The following is a 17,747-nucleotide window of genomic DNA, read 5'->3' as shown; positions in this document are numbered from 1 at the left end:
TGCGATTTAATCAGGCATGCACTTCCTTGATGGGTGGTTGTTGAGGGGTCTCTGGTGGTTGTCGCTAGTCTTCTTCACTGTGCCTGCTGATGAACCTTTGTGCTTGCACATGTACAAAAGACTTTCATGAATTACTTAACAACTACATCCAGTTGAGGTCAGTTTGTTCTGATTTGTTCATTACTTTGAAGAACCAGCCCCATCGGCTGTGGTAGCAGGGGTTGGACATTCGTGCTCTGCTCACTGTGCCGCAGGATGGCCGGGAGCAGACACTGGAGAGGAGGGACTCAAATGGACGTTTATGTGGGAAAGCGAGGAGCAACAGCAATTCGAGTGGCACCGCTGCGAAGTTCACTGTCTGCAGAAGAGGCCCAGAAGCAGCTTTTTTTCCAGGCTCTTCGGGTATGGGAGCAGAGGCCAAACGCTTGTGCTGTGCTCACTGTGCTGCAGGATGGCCGGGAGTAGACATTGGAGACGTTGCACGCAATTGGACTTTTACGTGGGAAAGCAAGGAGCAAGAGCAATGCCGGAGCTCACTGTGTGCAGAAGAGGCTCAGCAGCAGCTTTCTGTCCTGGCTCTTTGATTGTTGGAGCAGGGGTCGGATGTTCCTGTCCTGTGCTGTGTGCTGCAGCACAGCGGGGGTCGGGAGCCACAGAGGTTGTACGTAATTGGACTTTGACGTGGGAAAGGCAGGAGCGACAGCAATCCTTGTGGTACTGTTGCGAAGCTCACCGTGTGCAGGAGAGTCCCAGCTGCAGTTTCTGTCCTGGCTCTTCAGCTGTGAGAGCACAGGCCAGACGTTTGTGCACTGCGCACTGTGCAGCAGGACAGCTGGGAGTGGGCTCTGGAGAGGTTGCGTGCAATTGGACTTTTAGGTGGGAAAGCCAGGAGTTAGAGCAATGCCGGTGGCAACATTGTGGAGCTCACGGTGTGCAGCAGAGTCCCAGCAGCAGCTTTCTGTCCTGGCTCTTCGGCTGTGGGAGCAGGTACCGGACGTCCGCGCTCTGCGCGCAGTGCTGCAGGACGGCCGGGAGAGGGCGCCAGAGAGGTTGCACGCAGATGCACTTTTAGGTGGGAAAGCGAGGAGGGACGGCAGCGCGGGTGGCACCGCTACGGATCTCGCTGGGTGCAAAGGGGGCTCAGCAGCAGTTCCTGTCCTGGCTCTTCCTGTGCGAACAAGGGCAGAACGCTCACGCTCTGCGCGACGTGCTGCGAGACGGCTCCAGGCAAAGCCTTCGTCTTCCCTGCTCCTGGCCCTTCCAAGAAATGGAAGAAGATGGAAGAGGTGCCGGGTGCCCGGCAGTGCGGTTTGCATGCACTTACGGGTGGGAGCGGGGTGCTGTGGGGTGATGGGCCCCATGTGCCATCCCCAGTCCTTTCTCCTGGGGAAGAGGGTCCGAGTGAGAGCTGAGCCCCCCCAGCTCTGTGCCCGATGCAGTGGCTTTGGGAATGCCCCTCGGCCGCAGCGACCCCGCTGCTCTCTTCAGGATCCAGCTGGAGTCGGCTTTTGAAGCGGACTAATTCCCGAGTGAGTATTGTCTGGGTGCGATGCGACGGACCCCAGCATTCGGGTGCTCTGGCGCTGACAGGGCGAGGGGTCTCCCCGCAGCCAACCGCGCCTTTGTCCTCACCTCCTCATCCTCACCCTTCTCCTCCTCGTCCCCGGAGAATGTGGAGGACTCGGGGCTGGACTCTCCCTGTACTCCAGGCCTTGAATGCCGGAGCCGAGGACGCTGCATAGCCCCCTCCCAAAGCAGGGCAGCCTCCCGGACCTCCCCCCGCCGGCCCTTCCCTTCCGTGGCCCCGAGGGGCTGTGGGGAGTCGCGGCGGGGGAGTCCCGGGATGAAGCAGCCGCGCAGCACCCTGAGAAAACCCCTCGCCCGACCCCTTCAGAGAGCCGCTGCCGTGGGTCAGGTCCCGCAGCCCCGGCGGGGACCAGCCCCATCCTTCCTCCAACTCAGCTTCCTCATCCTCATCCTCCTTCCCGGTGCCGCCCAGGGGGGACTCCTCCAGCCCCTGGTCATGGACCTGCCAAGGCTCGGGGTCGAGGCTGAGAGAGGGCAGTGCACCCGACTCCCCTCCCCACAGCCAGGTGAGTGACAGGGTTTGCAGGAGCTGCTAGCGTTACCCTTAACTCTGTGTTCCCCCCCCCCGCCTAGGGTCTCACCTTAAGAACAGGGCTGAGACCAGACAAAACTCATTGCACGGCTGAGACCCCATAGAGGCCCCCTGGGGAGTTCTGCCATGGTGGTACCCCAGCACCCAGCTCCTCATCGCTGCATCTCCCAGCTCCCAAGGATGCTCAGACCCCCTGGGAACACCAAAACCCCATGTACCGTGGTGGCACACTGTCAGGTGTCGAGGTGGAGCTGGTGAGTGCTGGGTACCGCATGTCGCTGGTCAAGAAGAGATTTGCCACAGGTAGAGCTAGAAGAGGGCCATGCGGGGGGTCAGGGTCCTCTCCTCATCCCCTGTGGCCCCAAGGTACGTGGAGTCCCTTCCTTGGAGAGGACAGGGTCTATTCCTCACTCTTTGGCTTGCATGGGGGCCGCTTTCCTAGGGTGTGCAAGGGTCCCTTCCCTGCTCCTCATGGCTCCAGGGTGCATGGGGTCCCTTTCCCAAGGTGAATGGGGTACCTTTGCCACTCCATGGGGTGCATGGGGTCCCTTCAGTGTACAGGGGCCCCTTTCCTGCTTTCTATGGCCCTGGGGTTCATGGGTTCCCCTCCCTAACACCTGAAGCTCCATTGGGCGATACCCCATAGCAATGCCCCATAGTGATGCCCAGCTCAAGAGAGTGCAGGTTGAGCCCTAGCCATGGGGCAGTGACCATCCCTGTGCTGGATACACGCCCCCAGCCCTTGCAGCCGCCTCTCACCCCCTTTTCTCCACAGGGATCTATCTGGCGGGGACCTAAACTGCCTCCCTCAGGGCTTCCCCCTTGGTTGTGTGTGAAACACTGGATGGAGGCCAGTTGGGGAGGGGGGCTGCCATGTGGGAGCCCCCTCATCTCCCTCTGGCCCCCCTGCTCCATGGCTGTCACTGCATTCCCTCCACCTTCCCCTGTGCTGGGACAGGAGCAGGAACTGCTCTTTTATTAAACTATTTTATTTTATAGGTACCGGTGGGCTCTTGGAGGGTTCTCCAGGGGGCTCAAGCTCTTTGCAGTGCAGCAGGGTCCACACCAGTGCTCCCACCACTGTTTGGTGCTGATGGGCTCTTGTTGGGGTCCTCGTATGCTGCTCAGGGGACCCCTGTCCTAGGGCTTCTTCTCTGAGGGTCAAGGCTGTTCACAGCAAACCTGGGCACCCAGGACCACAACAGGAGACCCCTCTCTCCACTGTGAGGCCAGTGCAATGCTGAGCGCCAGCTCCCATCCTGGACACTGCCAAGTGCCACCGTCCTGCCCCTAGCCCCATTTCTGCCTGATTTTACCTAAAATCTTCCATCCCATGACCAGAGGAGCCCTGAAGAACTGGACGCAGAACAAACCAACCAAACTTTACTAGAATCCCAAATCCCACCGTGGTGGGGGCAAGTGACAGGCAGAAGAGGGGGAAAAGGGGGAACCAGAGTGACACTACATGGGGAGGGTGATGGTGAGCGTGTCCCTGTAGCTGGTAAAGCCAAGTGAAGCGTCCCCATGCTGTGTGCCTGGTGCTCGGGAGGGATGGGGGTCACTGCCCTCAGGCTTTGCTCCGTCCATCCCGCAGCACCTCAATCCTGGGGACCAGCTCTCCAAAGGTGGGTCTGGCGCTGGGGGTGAAGGCCCAGCAGGTCAGCATCAGTGCGTAGACCTTGGGGGGGACACAAGGGATGGTTCCATCAGGTAGGGCATGGTGGTGCCCCCGCCTCGAGTCCCCACCAGCCCGGGAAGGGCTCTCACCTCCCCAGGACAGCCACATGGTGCCGGGAGGCGCCGGTTATCCTTGAGAAGCTCCAGCAAGTGGCAGATGATCTGCGCCGTCTTCTCAGTGCCCATCATACGGAGGAACTCCTGTGGGCAGGGGGATACCCATTGGCACAGGGCTTATACCAAAGGCAACAGGTCCAGGGTCAGGGTCTCACCTCCGAGGGGCTCCTGATCTTGTTGCTGTAGGTGAAGAGCTCATAGAGGAGAACCCCGAAGCTCCAGATATCAGACGCTTGAGAGAAGACATTGTCCGACAGGGACTCGGGTGCGTACCTGCCAAGGGGAGGATGCTGAGCACCGGCTGCTGAGGGACCAGCACCACAACGTCCCTCCCACAGCACCTCACCAGAAGACAGGGCTCTGGCCAGGCTCCCGCACCACGTAATAGTCCTTGTCCTTCGGCAGCAGCTTGGCCAGCCCGAAGTCCCCAATCTTGACATGAGTCTCACTCTCCACTAGGATGTTCCTGCTGGCCAGGTCCCGGTGCACACAACGCTGCGCGCCCAGGTACTCCATGCCCTGCCCAGGATGCAGCCGCTCACAGCAACCCAGGGACCACAACCTCTTCATCCCCATCTGACCCCACCCCACAGGGCAGAGCGGGACCCCTTTGGTCCCCATGGCCCCACCTTGCAGATCTGCCAGGCATAGAGGAGCAGGGTCCTGTGGTCCAGGCGGGGCTGGTTCTTCTGCAGGTAGTCCCGGAGGCAGCCGTTGGGCAGGTATTCCATCACCAGCCGCAGCCTGCGGCATCCTGCACCCACATCCATCACACTCCATCTGGGATGCAGGGATAGCATCCCTGCCCACTCCCTGCCCTATGCTCTCACCCCGGCTGTAGCAGACCCCCCTGTACTGGACAATGAAGTCGTGCTGCAGCAAGTGAAGAATCTGGATTTCCCTTTCGAAGTCCCTCATCTCCTTGGCTGAATCCTGCTGCAGCTTCTTCACAGCCACCAGCTCACCCGTGCTGTCGCCCAGAGGGTCATAGCGGCACAGTTCCACGCTTCCAAAGTTACCCTGGTGGGGGTGTGGGATGCTGGGGTGCCTTGATGGTGGGGGTCCCCATCAGCTTCCCAGTGCCCTCCCATATTCCATACAGGGCACAAACTACTCAGCTTCACAGGGCAAAGCATCCCCCAATGGGCAGAGGATGTTTCATGCACCACATGCAGGTAAGGGGGGCGTGTGTGCAACAAAATCAAGAGCCCCCTGATTTTGGGGCTCCCTCTGCCCCCACTCACCTTGCCCAGCAGTGAGATGTACTTGAGGTGCCGCTCCTCAAAGCATGCGGGGTCCTGGCACATGGTGAGGGGCTCGCACCCCCAGAAGCCGTCCCGCAGCACCGCATCAGCGGGGGACAGGTCCGAGAGCAGTTCATAGTCTGGGAGAGGCAGGTGTGAGGGCCCCAGAGGAGTTCAAACTCCTTCTTCCCCATGCCCATGTCATGGGCTCACCAGAGGTGATGAGGCTGTTGAGGTCACGGATGAGGGCACGGAAGCAGGGCCGGCGCCAGGGCTCATAGTCCATGCACTGCGTGATGAGCGTGGCCAGCTCAGTCCACTTGGGTGCAGGGAGCTGGAGGCTGCTCGCATAGAAATCCAGCTTCTGCAGGGGGGGAGATAAGGCTTAGGGTGGTTATGGGGTGCCTGGCCCTGTGACCCCCACAAACAGCCCCTCACTGGGCTGTGCAAACCCCTCACACTGCCCAGGAACTAAATGGTCTTAAGGTCCTTTCCAACCCAAACCATTCCATGGCTCTATGGTCACTCAAAGGGTGAGGGATGTCAGGCTGGGGCTTGGTTACTGCTGGTCCCTGCAGCACTGGACCCACAACCACCTCAACACATACTGAGGATGGGGAGAGCCCTGCACGACCGCAGCTCTGGGTGCCATGGGTGCTCATTGCCCCAGTGATGCCCCTTCTCTGGGGTGACCAGAGCCTCTTCCAGCAGAGAAATCCCAGGGTGGGACGGGCAGTGGGTGAGTGAGCAGAGCCCAGGCACAGCGGGATGGGGAGGAGGGTTGGGATGCAACAGGATGGGCAGGAGGATGGGGCAGGAGAGTCAGGATGCAGCAGAATGGGGCAGGAGGGTTAAGATGCAGCAGGATGCGGTGCAGAAGTGTCAGGATGCTGTGGGATGGGGCAGGAGGGTCAGAATGCAGCAGGATGGTGGAAGAAAATCAGGATACAGCGGGATGGTACAGGAGAATCAGGATGCAGTGGGATGGTGCAGAAGGGTTGGGATGGAGGGACAGGGCAGCCTCACCTTCTGGGGCTCCAGCAGGCTCACGGGCATGTTCCCACCACTGAAGATCTCCCAGAGGGTCGCCCCAAAGCTCCACTTGTCCGCGGGAAGCGCCAGGCTCTTGGGGTCCCGGAGGCACTCAGGGGCCAGCCAGGGGATGCGCTCCACCAGCACTGGGAACAGGGGCCGTGCTCAGCACCCACCGGGGAAGGTCTGGTATCCCCAGCCCCAGCACTTACTGTCCTTGGTCAGGATGGAGACACTGACTCCAGGGTCATTGAGTTTGATGAAGGGGAGGCTGCCAGTGGCCACGTCCCCCTCCCGTGTCAGCAGCACCTTCTTAGCTGAGATGTTGCCATGCGTGATTTTCTTGTCCTCCTGTGAAGGGGAGAAGGATCAGGAGCATCAGTGCAGCCCCAGCACATGGAGCAGCCCCATGCATGGGGCTGAGCTGGTCCAACCAGGGTGAACCAATGAGGATGTGTGGGAACTGTGGGGATGTGGATGCACATGGATGTGTAGGACCTATGGGACATGGTTGCATGGATGCTGAAGGATGCAGATGCACAGGAGCTATGGGACATGGATGTGCTGGAGCTGCAGGACATGGATGCATGGGAGCTTTTGGACACAGATGCAAGGGTGCTGTGGGACATGGATGCATAGGAGCTGTGGGACATGGATGCATGGGTGCTGCTGTACACAGATGTATGGGGGCTATGGGACATGGATGCATGGGTGCTGTGGAACACGGATGTATGGGCACTATGGGACATGGATGCTTAGGTGTTGTAGGACACGGATGCATGGCAGCTGTGGGATGTGGGTCCATGGGGGCTATGGGACATGGATGCATGGGTGCTGTGGAACACGGATGTATGGGCACTATGGGACATGGATGCTTAGGTGTTGTAGGACACGGATGCATGGGAGCTGTGGGATGTGGGTCCATGGGGGCTATGGGACATGGATGCATGGGAGCCATGGCATAAGGACACAGGAGAGCCATGGCATAAGGACATGGGAGAGCTGTGGGAAGCTGGCCCACAGGAGCTGCAGGACACATGGATGCAGCTCACCAGGTAGTTGAGGGCATATGCCAGCTGCTTGGCAACCTGCAGCTTCCAGCTCGTCGTCACCTTGCCCTCGCCTTGATTCTTCTTCAAGTAGAGATCCAGCGGTCCATACCTGACATACTCCTGCACCATGATACCTGGGGGGGGACAGCACAGGCAGGTCCAGCACATTCATGTCCAATGGCTCCTGTGCATCACCCCAGCACTCACTGTCCTTCCCGAGGCTGACGCCGTGCAGCAGGACCAGATGTTTGTGGGAGAGCTGGCTCATGATGCTGGCGGCCTCCAGGAACGACTGGATGGGGGAGAGACTGGCTCGGGGGGGGGCATGCGAACCCATCCCAGTGCTGGGTGCTGGGGCTGCTGCTGCCTCACCTCAGAGCAGTTATGGTGGCTGCCATCCATCACCTTGAGCACCACCGTGGTCTGGTAGCAACCGTCCTCCCCTTGGTCCCGCTTGATGCCCTTGTAGATGTGGGTGAAGGAGCCCTGTCCCAGGCTCTCGCCCTGCAGGAGTGGGGAACACTGGTGTAATGGGGGTCCCTGCCCGTGTGCTCCATCCCACCAGTGCCTCGTCCCCCCTCCTTACCCGCGTGAGGCTCTGGGGGTCGATCTTGTGGAACATCATCTGGTTGAGGCTGCGGCGGGGGGCGCAGGGGGAGCTGGGGGGGCGGGGGCAGCCACTCCGCACAATCAGCAGGTTCGACTTGTCTGGGGGGAGGGGAACACCTGTGACACACTGTGGCCTCACACAGCCCACCCTGTGACATCACAGCCCACTCCATGATGTCGCAGTCCACCCCGTGATGTCACACAGCTCATCTTCTGCCATCACACAGCCCCGCTCTATGACGCTCTATGACGTCATGCAGCCTGCCCTGTGATGTCATACAACCAGCTCTATGATGACACACTGCTCTGTGACACCATCCAACACCCTTCTGTGATGTCATCTGATGATATCACGTAGCCTGCTCTGTGACACCACAGTGGTGACACACAGCCACGTGATGTCACACAACCCATGCAGTGACGTCACGCCCCATCCCCTCCCCGGTCACCTCTGGGCTGGGGGGGGCAGCAGGCAGCCAGGCGCATGGGGGCACCCTCCGCCTGCAGCCCACAACGCCCGTAGGTGCCCAGCAGCTCCCGCAGGCTGCAGAACCGCCGTGGCACCCCCGAGAGCCCCCAGCTCCCGTCCTTGTCCCTGCGGATCAGGCAGCGCTTGTAGTCCCGGCCGGAGTGGGTCTGCAGGGGGAGAGCCTGGCTCAGCGGCACGGGGACCCCTGGCAGCCCCCCCAAGTCCCACAGCAGCTGCCACAGGTCCATGCCGGTGCCGGTGCTGGTGCCGGTCTCACCTCTGTGCACACGGTCAGCAGGAAGCTGTCAAAGTCCTGCGGGCTGCGGCGCAGCAGGAACAGCCCCGGGCGGCTCCCGGCCACCTTCAGCTTGTTCACAGCGAACTCGGAGCTGCAAAAGGACCGCCCCATCGCTCACCCCTCCACCATGGCACTGCAGTGGGCCCAGCATCACCCGGAAGTGAGCAGGATGGGGACCAGTGTCTCCAACCCAGGTGATTTCTTCCCCCCCTCTCCACAACCCATAGGTTAGGGTTAACAAAGGAGGGGCCCCGGCCCCCACCTGATGGGCCCGTGGCACTGATTCTCCAGGTCCTCCAGGAGCCGGGGGGGGGCCACCTCTTTGCAGAAGTAGTGGTGGGCATCAGCCGTCAGGCGGTAGTAGCCGTCGATGAGGGCCACAAAGGAGCGTGCGTCCCTCAACGAAGGGAACTCCACCTCCTGCAGCAGGTCTGGGGGTCAGCCCCATGCCACCCTTGGCCCCTGCCCCATGGGGATCCCCCAGACCCCACCCCCAGCTCACCAGCACCCGGTTGTCTGTCTTGGTGAGGGTGACAACGCGGTTCTCCACAGCGACCCCGTCCCTGCTCGCCTGCTTGATGCTGATGTCAGCAATGTCGGGGAAGTCACAGAAGTGCTGTCGGCTCTGAGGGACACAACCAGCACTGACTCCACATTCCCACCCTCATCCCACCACCCAGCACAGTTCCACCCGCACCTCGGAGCCACTGCAGCTCCAGGAGATGCCGCTTTCACCAGCCACATGGATGGTGATGTCCGTGGCAGAGCCAGTAGTGCGCACAAGGAAGCTCTCCTCTGCCCAGCGCTGCTGCAGCCGCTCCAGGTCCAGCAGGTACTTGAGCTTCAGGCAGCACCCGTCAGGCTGGCAGCCCCCGAGCTTCCGCAGGGATTTGCTGAAGCGGTGCCGGATGCGCTTGCGGGTGAGGAAGCTGTGCTGTTGAATCTGGCGCCTCAGGGGCGCTGGGATGCAGGACTTGTAGCTGCAGGGATGGGGTGGTGAGGCAGTGGTGGCTGCCGGGCTGTCCCCATGGGTGCCAGGCTGTTCCCATGGGTGCCGGGCTGTTCCCATGGGTGCTGGGCTGTTCCCATGGGTTCCAGGCTGTCCCCATGGGTTCCAGGCTGTCCCCATGGGTGCTGGGCTGTTGCCACGGGTTCTGGGCTGTCCCCACAGCCTCCAGCTCACCTGACGTGGCTGAAGACCTCGCTGGGACTCTGGTGCTTCTCCTTGGCAATGCGCAGCATGTCCAGCACAGCCAGGCCCAGGCACTCCTCCTGCTGGGGCAGGCTCAGCGGCATGGCCATGCGGCCCCCGATAAAGTCACTGCGGGACTGGGGAGGGCAAGGAGCTGGAGGGGGTTCCCTGTGCCAGCCCCCTGCACCCTACACTTGATGTACCCCAGGCACATCACATCCTGCTCCAGGCTCTGGTTTCCTGCTGCTGCCCGGGAGCTGGCTCTGCCCTGGGGCATGCACCCCCCAGGGGACACTGTGACCCCCATCACAGCAACCTGGGGTACCCCAGACCCAGTGTGGGATGCTCCAGCTGAGCCGAGTAGGAGGACCCACCTCCCACAGGCATTGTGATGAGTGCTGGAGGAGAAGGAGGAAGAGGAGGAAGGTGGCATGGCTGTGGGCAGTAAAGGGTATTGCTGCACTGAGGTTAACATATATCACACCCCTGAGATGCCACATGGGACCTCACCTGTGGTCCCTGGTGTTGGGGACAGGGATGCCAGCCTGAAAGGGCTCACCTGGGCAAAAAGGTAATCAATGACAGGATAGTCCAGGACGGGGCTGGCCCGGTCATTCAGCAGCTGGAAACGGTGGGACTGCCCCAGCCCACACCAGCTGGGGAACAAGAACCTGATGGGGAGAGCAGAGGGGGCCTCAGTGCCACATCTCCCACAGTGCACAACCTCTATCAGTCATCAGAGACTCCCCACAGAGCCGTGCTGGGGCTGTACCTGATCCTGTATACCACGACCTGGCTGCAGGAGTCATCAACAGTGAAGAGGTGGTTGGGAGGGAACCAGCAGCTCAGGTCCTCAGTGACCAGGGCGAAGAGCGGGTGGCACATGGGCAGCACACCTGGGGATGGGAACAGTGCCGTGACCCCCCAGGGGACAGGTACGTCCAGTACCTACGGCATCAGGAGCCGATAGGCACAGCTGATACCCATGGCACTGGGGCTGATGCTCACCACAGGCTTTGGCAGCGTGGACACAGAGCTCCTCGGCCGTGTACTCGCCGAAGGTGAAGGTGAGGACACCAGTAGCGCCAGGGGGCACCCGGTGGTACAGGTACACTTGAAGGGTGCCAGTCTCAGTGGAGGAGAGGCTGCAGGAGCGCTCCCCGATCAGGGGGGTCTCCTCACCCAGCGGGGCCATGGTGGTGGCTGCAAGGACAGGGGGAGCTCAGCTGTGACCCTCACCTCCTTCCCCATCAATTTCCCTTTGCATCCTCCCTGGAATCAAACCCAACCACCGTGCCTGCAGCACCTCCATTGCTGGGGTCGGCCTGTCCTGGGGAGGATGAAGGGGAAACTGAGGCACGCAGCCTGTTCCGCAGGCATGGGGATAAACCCACCACCCCCAGCTGCTGTCTTTGTCCCCATGCCCTGAATCGGTCCCAGGAATGAGCAGGGAGGACTCAGCTTCATCTGTTCTCAGCCGGGCTGGATGGACCTCATGAAGCCCCCTGGGCTGGTACGGTACCTGCTTCCGAGTGCTCTGGTCCCTGAGGAACAGCTCTGGGCTGTGCTGCTGGGTTGGGGTTCCGGGGTCAGGGTTCCTGGGTCGGGGTCCTGGTTGGAGGTCTGGGGCTGTGTAAGCGGCTGCTCGGAGCCTGTGAGGAAAGGAGAGAGTCAAAACTCTCCTCGGTGACTTCCTTCCTGCCCACAGCCTCCTCACAGGCGGCTTCCTGGCAAGGGAGGGCACTTTGGGGTGCGGGGCAGAAAGGAGCCACCCCAGGGTGCAGGGACCAGCCGGGAGGTGAAGGGGCAGGGAGTGGTCACCCCACTTGGTGCTGGGCACCCCACTGGGCACCCCAATGGACCCAGCTCCTTGCTGGTCCTGCCACAGCATCCGGTGCTGTGGGTACCATAGGGGTGGGCAGTGCTCTGTCAGAGCCCCATCCTGTCCCACCACACCGTGCAGGGTAAGGGGCTGGGTGCTTCCTGCCTCCCACTGCACCTCATTGCTGGGACCCTCCCTGCCCCACACAGCCCCACTGAGATAGGCTCAGCCCCTTCACCCCGGTAGTGGCCCCGCCAGCCCAGCCCCACTGTGCTACTGGTGCTGTTGTGCTTTTCGGGTCACCATGGGGCTGGTGCATGCCCGGTCCCTGTGCCATGCAGCATCGCACGTACCTGCTGACGGATGTGGCCAGGCCCAGCAGCCACCACTCGTTTTTCCATTTTCTGCTGCTCTAACCAGCTCAGCAAGGAGGCAAAGCCAAGGGCAAGGAGGGAAGGGGGTCCCTGGGGACACAGGCTGGGGACAAGGCCACCAGCTGGGGTCAAACCCCGGGGACCAGGGACTCTCCTCTGCCTCAGTGCTCAGTGATGCACTGTGGTGGCTCTGTCCCCACACTTCGGCTCATGCCCAGTCCCAGCCCCAGGCTTATCCCCAGGGCTCAGGCCAAAGTAGGGAAATCCCTGTGAGACAAACCTGTCCAGATGCTGGGCAGCAGAAAGCAGCATTTGTGCCAGGGAACGAGGAAGCCGGGCTGGCCCCACACCTGACGACACATATCCCATCAACCGGATCCATCCCTGCACTCCCTCAGGCTCAGTGGCTGCGATACGGGGCGCCAGGGGTTAACCGGGGTGCGCAGGAGGGAAGGGGTTATGGACGCGGCCCCCCGACGCTCCAAGGTTCCCTCCCCGACGGCCTGAACCTGCCCCCGACGCCCGCCCCGCGGCTGCAGGAGCCCAAGGTACAACCGGCCCCTCGCCACTGTCTCGGAAACAGCGACTCACCGGGACCCCCGGCAGCGCCCACTCCCCCCCGGCTCCGCGGATCAGGGGCCCTGCTCGGCTCTCTCTTTACTGGGTAAAGGTTTAGTTTGGGTTTGTTTTGTCCCCTGGGGCTGGAGATAACCCGGCTGCGATGGCTCTGCTGCTCCCTGCTTGTGCCTCCGTGTCCTTCGGGTGGGGGAACCATGGGGCTGGTGCCCGGAGTGCTCCGGAGCCACTGAACCAGGCGCTGCTCTTCTCCTCTCGTGCGTGCTCTGAACCGGGAGGTATCCAGGACAATTCCTGTGCTGAGCTCGGGAATTTGGGCTCTGCAGCTAAACACCCACCCGGCTGCTCAGCACAGACCTGACCTGGGACAGGGACAGGGTGGAGTGAGATGAGAAAGGGTGGCAAACATGCTTTTCACTCCATGCTTGGTCCTTTCTTAATGTTGGTCAATAACTACATGGAGTTTTCTCCCCCTCCAGTTTCACCACCCTCGGATGCGCCGGTGCTGCTGTGGCCTGGCATAGCTGTGCATGCTGTGTCCCTGTGCTGTGTCCCTGTGCCGTGTCCCTGTGCTGTGTGTGCTGTGTGTGCCGTGTCCCTGTGCCGTGTCCCTGGCTGGGGTCTCTCCCACTGCAGCCGCCACGCTGGCGCCGGCGGGGAGCCTGGAGCTGTGGGTGCCGGAGCGTCTCACCTTCAGCCTCTGGGACTACGGGGTGTTCGCACTGATGCTGCTGGTGTCCACTGGGATCGGGCTGTTCCACGGCCTCGCCAGGGGCGGCCAGAAGACATCGGAGGATTTCTTCACGGGGGGGCGGCGCATGTCGGCGCTGCCCGTGGGGCTCTCGCTCTCCGCCAGCTTCATGTCAGCCATCCAAGTGCTGGGGGTGCCGGCCGAGGCGCACCGCTACGGAGCCAAGTTCCTCTGGATGTGCCTGGGGCAGCTCCTCAACACACTGCTCACTGCAAAGCTCTTCCTCCCCGTCTTCTACCGCCTGGGGCTCACCAGCACCTATGAGGTGAGCACGGGCAAGGTGGAGGGGCACAGAGATGCACCCAGCCCCCGGGATGGACCCACCACTGTCCCTTCTCCTTGTCCCCAGTACCTGGAGCGGCGGTTCAGCAGGAGTGTGCGGCTCTGCGGGACCCTGCAGTACGTGATGGCCACGGTGCGTGTCCACGGTGCATGGGTGGGATGGTGACAGTGGGGCATGGCACGCGATGGGGGCCCGGATCCGGCTGTGCTGGTGCTGCCCTGAGTCCCCCAGGAAGCCTCCACATTCCCAAGCTAATATTTTCTGTGGCTCAAAGCAAATAGACACCAGCAGGAGCCGTGTTTGGAATGAAAACCTCACTGTTTTCCCAGCACCGTCATGCTCTGTCCCCATCCCCATGGTGCCAGTGGGATGCAGCGCTGACCCCCCTCTTCCCACAGATGCTGTACACAGGGATCGTCATCTATGCCCCGGCCCTGATCCTTAACCAAGGTGTGATCCCCTTCGTGTCCCCATCCCCGCACTGGGGACATCTCAGCCCTGTCTTTGCACCCCAGGGGTCTGCTCAGCACCTTCTCTTCTCCTCCAGTGACTGGCCTGGACATCTGGGCGTCCCTCCTCTCCACCGGAGTCATCTGCACCTTCTACACCACCATAGTGAGGACGGAGTGGAGGGTCTTGGGGGAGCCTGGGTTTCCTGGTGCTCACTATGGCTCTGCCTTGTGCAGGGTGGGATGAAGGCTGTCATCTGGACAGACGTCTTCCAGGTCTTCGTGATGCTCTCCGGCTTCCTTGCCATCATCATCCGGGGGGTGCTGCTGGTGGGGAGCCCCACCATGGTGCTGGCCATTGCTGCCAATGGCTCCAGGGTGAACCTGGCCGAGTGAGTCCCCCCCAGCCTGTGGGGTGCCGGGGGGTGTGGGGGGGCCAGTGCCAGTCCCAGCTCACCCCAAATCCCGGTGCCCAGCTTCAACCCGGACCCACGGAGCCGGTACACAGTGTGGACCTTCCTGGTGGGAGGCACGTTGGTCTGGCTCTCCATGTACGGCGTCAACCAGGCCCAGGTCCAGCGCTACGTGGCCTGCAGGACCGAGAGGGAGGCCAGGATGTGAGTCCATGGGGATGCAGGGATGGGCTGGATCCTGCTCTGCATGTGATAGTGCATGAGGGCAAGGGGCTGCTTTGGGTGGGGGTGATGGCTGCAATGGCTGCAGTGGCCGCATCCAGCCTGTCCCCTCAGGGAGCACAGTGCCTGAATCCCTGTATGGCCCCTGCAGCCCTGCATGGACCCTGCATGAACCTTATACTCTTGTGTGGACTTGACAGCCCTGCGTAGACGTTACATAGACCCTGCACCCCTGCGTTGCTCTTGCATGACTGCATGGCCCATGTACCCCTGCATGGCCCATGCACCCCTGGATGGACCCCACATGCTGCAGGTCTCCTCTCAGTGAGGTTTCTCCCTCCCCATGCTCGCAGGGCACTGCTGGTCAATCAAGTGGGGCTCTTCTGCATCGTCTCCAGCGCAGTGGCCTGTGGCCTTGTGATGTTTGCGCTCTACAGGGACTGCGATCCCCTTCTCGCTGGCTACATCTCAGCCCCTGACCAGGTACCGGCTCTGCCCTCTCGAGCTGCACATGGAGGGCAGCGAGGTGGAAGGGTGAAAGGGATGGACCCAGGGACTGGGTGAAAGGGACTGTCCCCTCAATGCAACCTCTCCCCTCACAGTACATGCCCTACCTCGTGCTTGACATCTTCAAGACATCCCCGGGGGTGCCGGGGCTGTTCCTGGCCTGTGCCTACAGCGGGACTCTGAGGTGAGGCTGGGGCACCCCTCTCCCCAAGGGGACCCCAAAACTGCCTGTGGGGAAGGGGCTCCCACTGGCTGCAAGGGCTGAGCACTGCCCGCACCACAGCACAGCCTCCACCAGCATCAACGCCATGGCAGCCGTCACTGTCGAGGACCTCGTCAAGCCCAGGCTGCCCGCGCTGGCACCACGGCGGCTGACCCTTATCTCCAAGGGGCTGTGTGAGTCGTGCCGAGCTGTGTCACCCCTGTCCTGTGCTGCACCACACTGCTTTGTGCCATACCATGGTGCACATCATGGTGCCACGCTACCTCATCCCGTGCCATGCCGTGCTGTGCTGCCCTGAGCTGTGCTGTGCCATGTCATTCTGCACTGGGTCATGCCATGCCATGCTACCCCTGTCCTGTACTGCACCACACTGGTTTGTGCTGTGCCATGGTGCCATGCTGTGCAATGCCATGCTGTGCAATGTCATACTGTGCCATGCTGTGCCATGCCATGGTGCCATTCCATACCATGTCATGCTGTGTAATGCCATGCCGTTCCGTGCCATGCTGTGCCATGCCATGTCATTCCATGCTGTGAGTGCCAGCGGTGCTGAGCTGCCCCTCTCCCCACAGCGCTCATCTACGGCACCTCGTGCATCACGGTGGCTGCTCTGGCCTCGCTGCTGGGGGGGGGTGTGCTTCAGGTGAGCCCCGCAGAGCAGAACCACGTCCAGCCACAGCTCCCCCTGCCCTGTCCATGCGCCACCGGCTGCTCGAGAGCCCTGGAGCTGGCCAGGGCCTGGGGCACAGCCAAGCGCCCTCCTCCTCCTCCTCCTTGTCCTCCTCATCGTCTTCCTTCTCCTTCTTTTCCTTTTCTTCCTCTTCCTCCTCCTCCTTCTTCTCACCCTCCTCATTCTCCTTCTCCTTTTCCTCCTCTTTCTTCTCCTTCTTTTCCTTTTCCTCTTTCTCCTTCTCCTCCTCTTCTTTCTCCACTTGCTCCTTCTCCTCATTCTCCTCCTCCTCTTCTTTCTCCTCTTCCTTTTCCTCCTTTTCCTCCTCTTCCTCCTCTTTGTCCTCCTTGTGTGTGACGTCACCGCTTTGTTCCCTGTGATGTCACACCGCTTTTTTGACGTCACACTTCTCTCCTCCTCCTTCTCCCTCTCTTCCTTTTCCTCTTCCTCTTTCTCCTTCTCTACTTCGCCATCATCATCCTCCTACTCCTCCTCCTCTTCCTCACCACCCTCCAGCCAGGGCAGTGGGGCCTTGCTCTCACCCCCCTTCCAGGGCTCCTTCACCGTCATGGGGGTGATCAGCGGCCCGCTGCTGGGTGCCTTCATCCTGGGCATGTTCCTGCCCATGTGCTCTACAGCCGTGAGTCTTGCGGGGCGGGGGTGGAGGGTGGGTGCTGGTTGGGGTTTTCTGAGGGTTCCACTGCCCCCCCCGGGCTGTGCGGACCCCACTGCTCTGTGCAGGGCGTGCTGGGGGGCCTAGCCATTGGCCTGGCCCTCTCCTTGTGGGTGGCTGTGGGGGGCACCCTGTACCCCCCCAGCGCTGCGACCATGGGGGTGCTGCCAGCCTCTGGAGCCCTCTGCCCCCTCTACAACCACACCGCTGGTGCCAACCGCACCTTGCTGCTGGGACTGCTGCTTCCCCCCGAGGAACCCACGGCGCCAGCACGGTGAGAGAGGGGCTTCGGGGGGAGGCTTCCAGTAATGTCACATTGTGCCCTGTTCCTTGTGACGTCACCATGCTGTTCCTCCTCACTGTGACTTCACACCACTTTACATGCTCACTGTGACGTCACGCTGCTCTCCTTGTGACATCACACTCCTGTCCCTGTTCACTGTGACGTCACACCATGTTGTTCCTTGTGATGTCACATTCCTGTCCCTGTTCTCTGTGATGTCACATGGCTGCCTCTGCCATCCCCTCGCAGCCCAGCCATTGTGGGTGACTTCTACGCCATCTCCTACCTGTACTATGGGGCGCTGGGGACCCTCACCACAGTGGTGGCCGGGGTCCTGCTCAGCTCCGTGTCAGGTGAGGCTGGGGGCCAGGCAGGGACATCACCCAGCATCGCAGGGGGGGTTAGTGTGTCCTCCCCCCCACAGCCCCTCCTTATGGCACCTCCTTCCCGGCAGGGCCAAGCAAGCGGACACGGCTGCCCCCGGGTGTGCTGTGGTGGGACATCATGAAGCAGACGTCCTCCTCAGTGGCCCCCATGGGCAACAAGACCCCAGGGGAAGAGCCTCTGGGCAAGGCTGAAGTCCCCCAGGTGCTACTGGAGGGGGATGGCAGCACCCCCCGGGGCCCTCCAGAGCCCAGCACTGTCACTGACCTCCTGCTGCAGGAGACCCACGTGTAGGGTGTGGGGCAGGA

The 17,747-nt window shown here is 61.6% G+C and overlaps 2 protein-coding genes across 3 annotated transcripts; one reads left to right on the top strand and one right to left on the bottom strand.

Moving 5' to 3' along the window:
• Positions 1 to 3,480: 3,480 nt before the first annotated feature.
• JAK3 (Janus kinase 3) lies at positions 3,481 to 13,399 on the bottom strand. Of its 2 annotated transcripts, none has more exons than XM_080633809.1 (25): positions 13,273 to 13,399; positions 11,332 to 11,461; positions 10,818 to 11,012; positions 10,582 to 10,705; positions 10,369 to 10,480; positions 9,801 to 9,946; positions 9,315 to 9,597; positions 9,120 to 9,242; positions 8,880 to 9,037; positions 8,597 to 8,708; positions 8,300 to 8,486; positions 7,828 to 7,949; positions 7,614 to 7,745; positions 7,449 to 7,533; positions 7,242 to 7,375; positions 6,402 to 6,540; positions 6,184 to 6,335; positions 5,371 to 5,521; positions 5,158 to 5,297; positions 4,744 to 4,933; positions 4,543 to 4,667; positions 4,260 to 4,432; positions 4,069 to 4,186; positions 3,887 to 3,997; positions 3,481 to 3,797 (listed from the first exon to the last, which is right to left on the bottom strand). In XM_080633809.1, the coding sequence occupies exons 3-25, from the start codon at positions 11,002 to 11,004 to the stop codon at positions 3,687 to 3,689; spliced, it is 3,315 nt and encodes a 1,104-aa protein (XP_080489935.1). In that variant the 5' UTR covers positions 11,005 to 11,012; positions 11,332 to 11,461; positions 13,273 to 13,399; the 3' UTR covers positions 3,481 to 3,686. The 2 variants fall into 2 exon arrangements, with proteins under 2 accessions (XP_080489935.1, XP_080489934.1); XM_080633808.1 differs by lacking the exon at positions 13,273 to 13,399 and adding an exon at positions 12,286 to 12,405.
• SLC5A5 (solute carrier family 5 member 5) lies at positions 12,727 to 17,733 on the top strand (the record flags this gene model as incomplete). Its single annotated transcript, XM_080634141.1, has 15 exons — positions 12,727 to 12,859; positions 13,218 to 13,597; positions 13,682 to 13,747; positions 14,014 to 14,065; positions 14,163 to 14,230; positions 14,302 to 14,456; positions 14,541 to 14,681; positions 15,053 to 15,182; positions 15,302 to 15,390; positions 15,490 to 15,602; positions 16,002 to 16,072; positions 16,653 to 16,766; positions 16,841 to 17,046; positions 17,305 to 17,408; positions 17,510 to 17,733. The coding sequence occupies 15 exons, from the start codon at positions 12,727 to 12,729 to the stop codon at positions 17,731 to 17,733; spliced, it is 2,046 nt and encodes a 681-aa protein (XP_080490267.1).
• Between the last annotated feature and the right edge of the window lie 14 nt (positions 17,734 to 17,747).

Source organism: Psittacula echo (genome assembly GCF_963264785.1).
Source record: "Psittacula echo genome assembly, chromosome: 24".
NCBI lineage: Eukaryota > Metazoa > Chordata > Aves > Psittaciformes > Psittacidae > Psittacula > Psittacula echo.
This window is presented reverse-complemented; position numbering and strand designations above follow the sequence as displayed.

What these genes read in the sequence shown, in the direction of transcription:
- JAK3 (XM_080633809.1), bottom strand. Translation starts at nt 11,004, where the DNA reads ATGGCCCCGCTGGGTGAGGAGACCCCCCTGATCGGGGAGCGCTCCTGC. An exon ending in GAGGTCTTCAGCCACGTCAG is followed by an intron (nt 9,598 to 9,800) that starts GTGAGCTGGAGG and finishes CCATCCCTGCAG; the next exon opens with CTACAAGTCCTGCATCCCAG. An exon ending in GGGGGTCTGCTACAGCCGGG is followed by an intron (nt 4,668 to 4,743) that starts GTGAGAGCATAG and finishes ATGTGGGTGCAG; the next exon opens with GATGCCGCAGGCTGCGGCTG.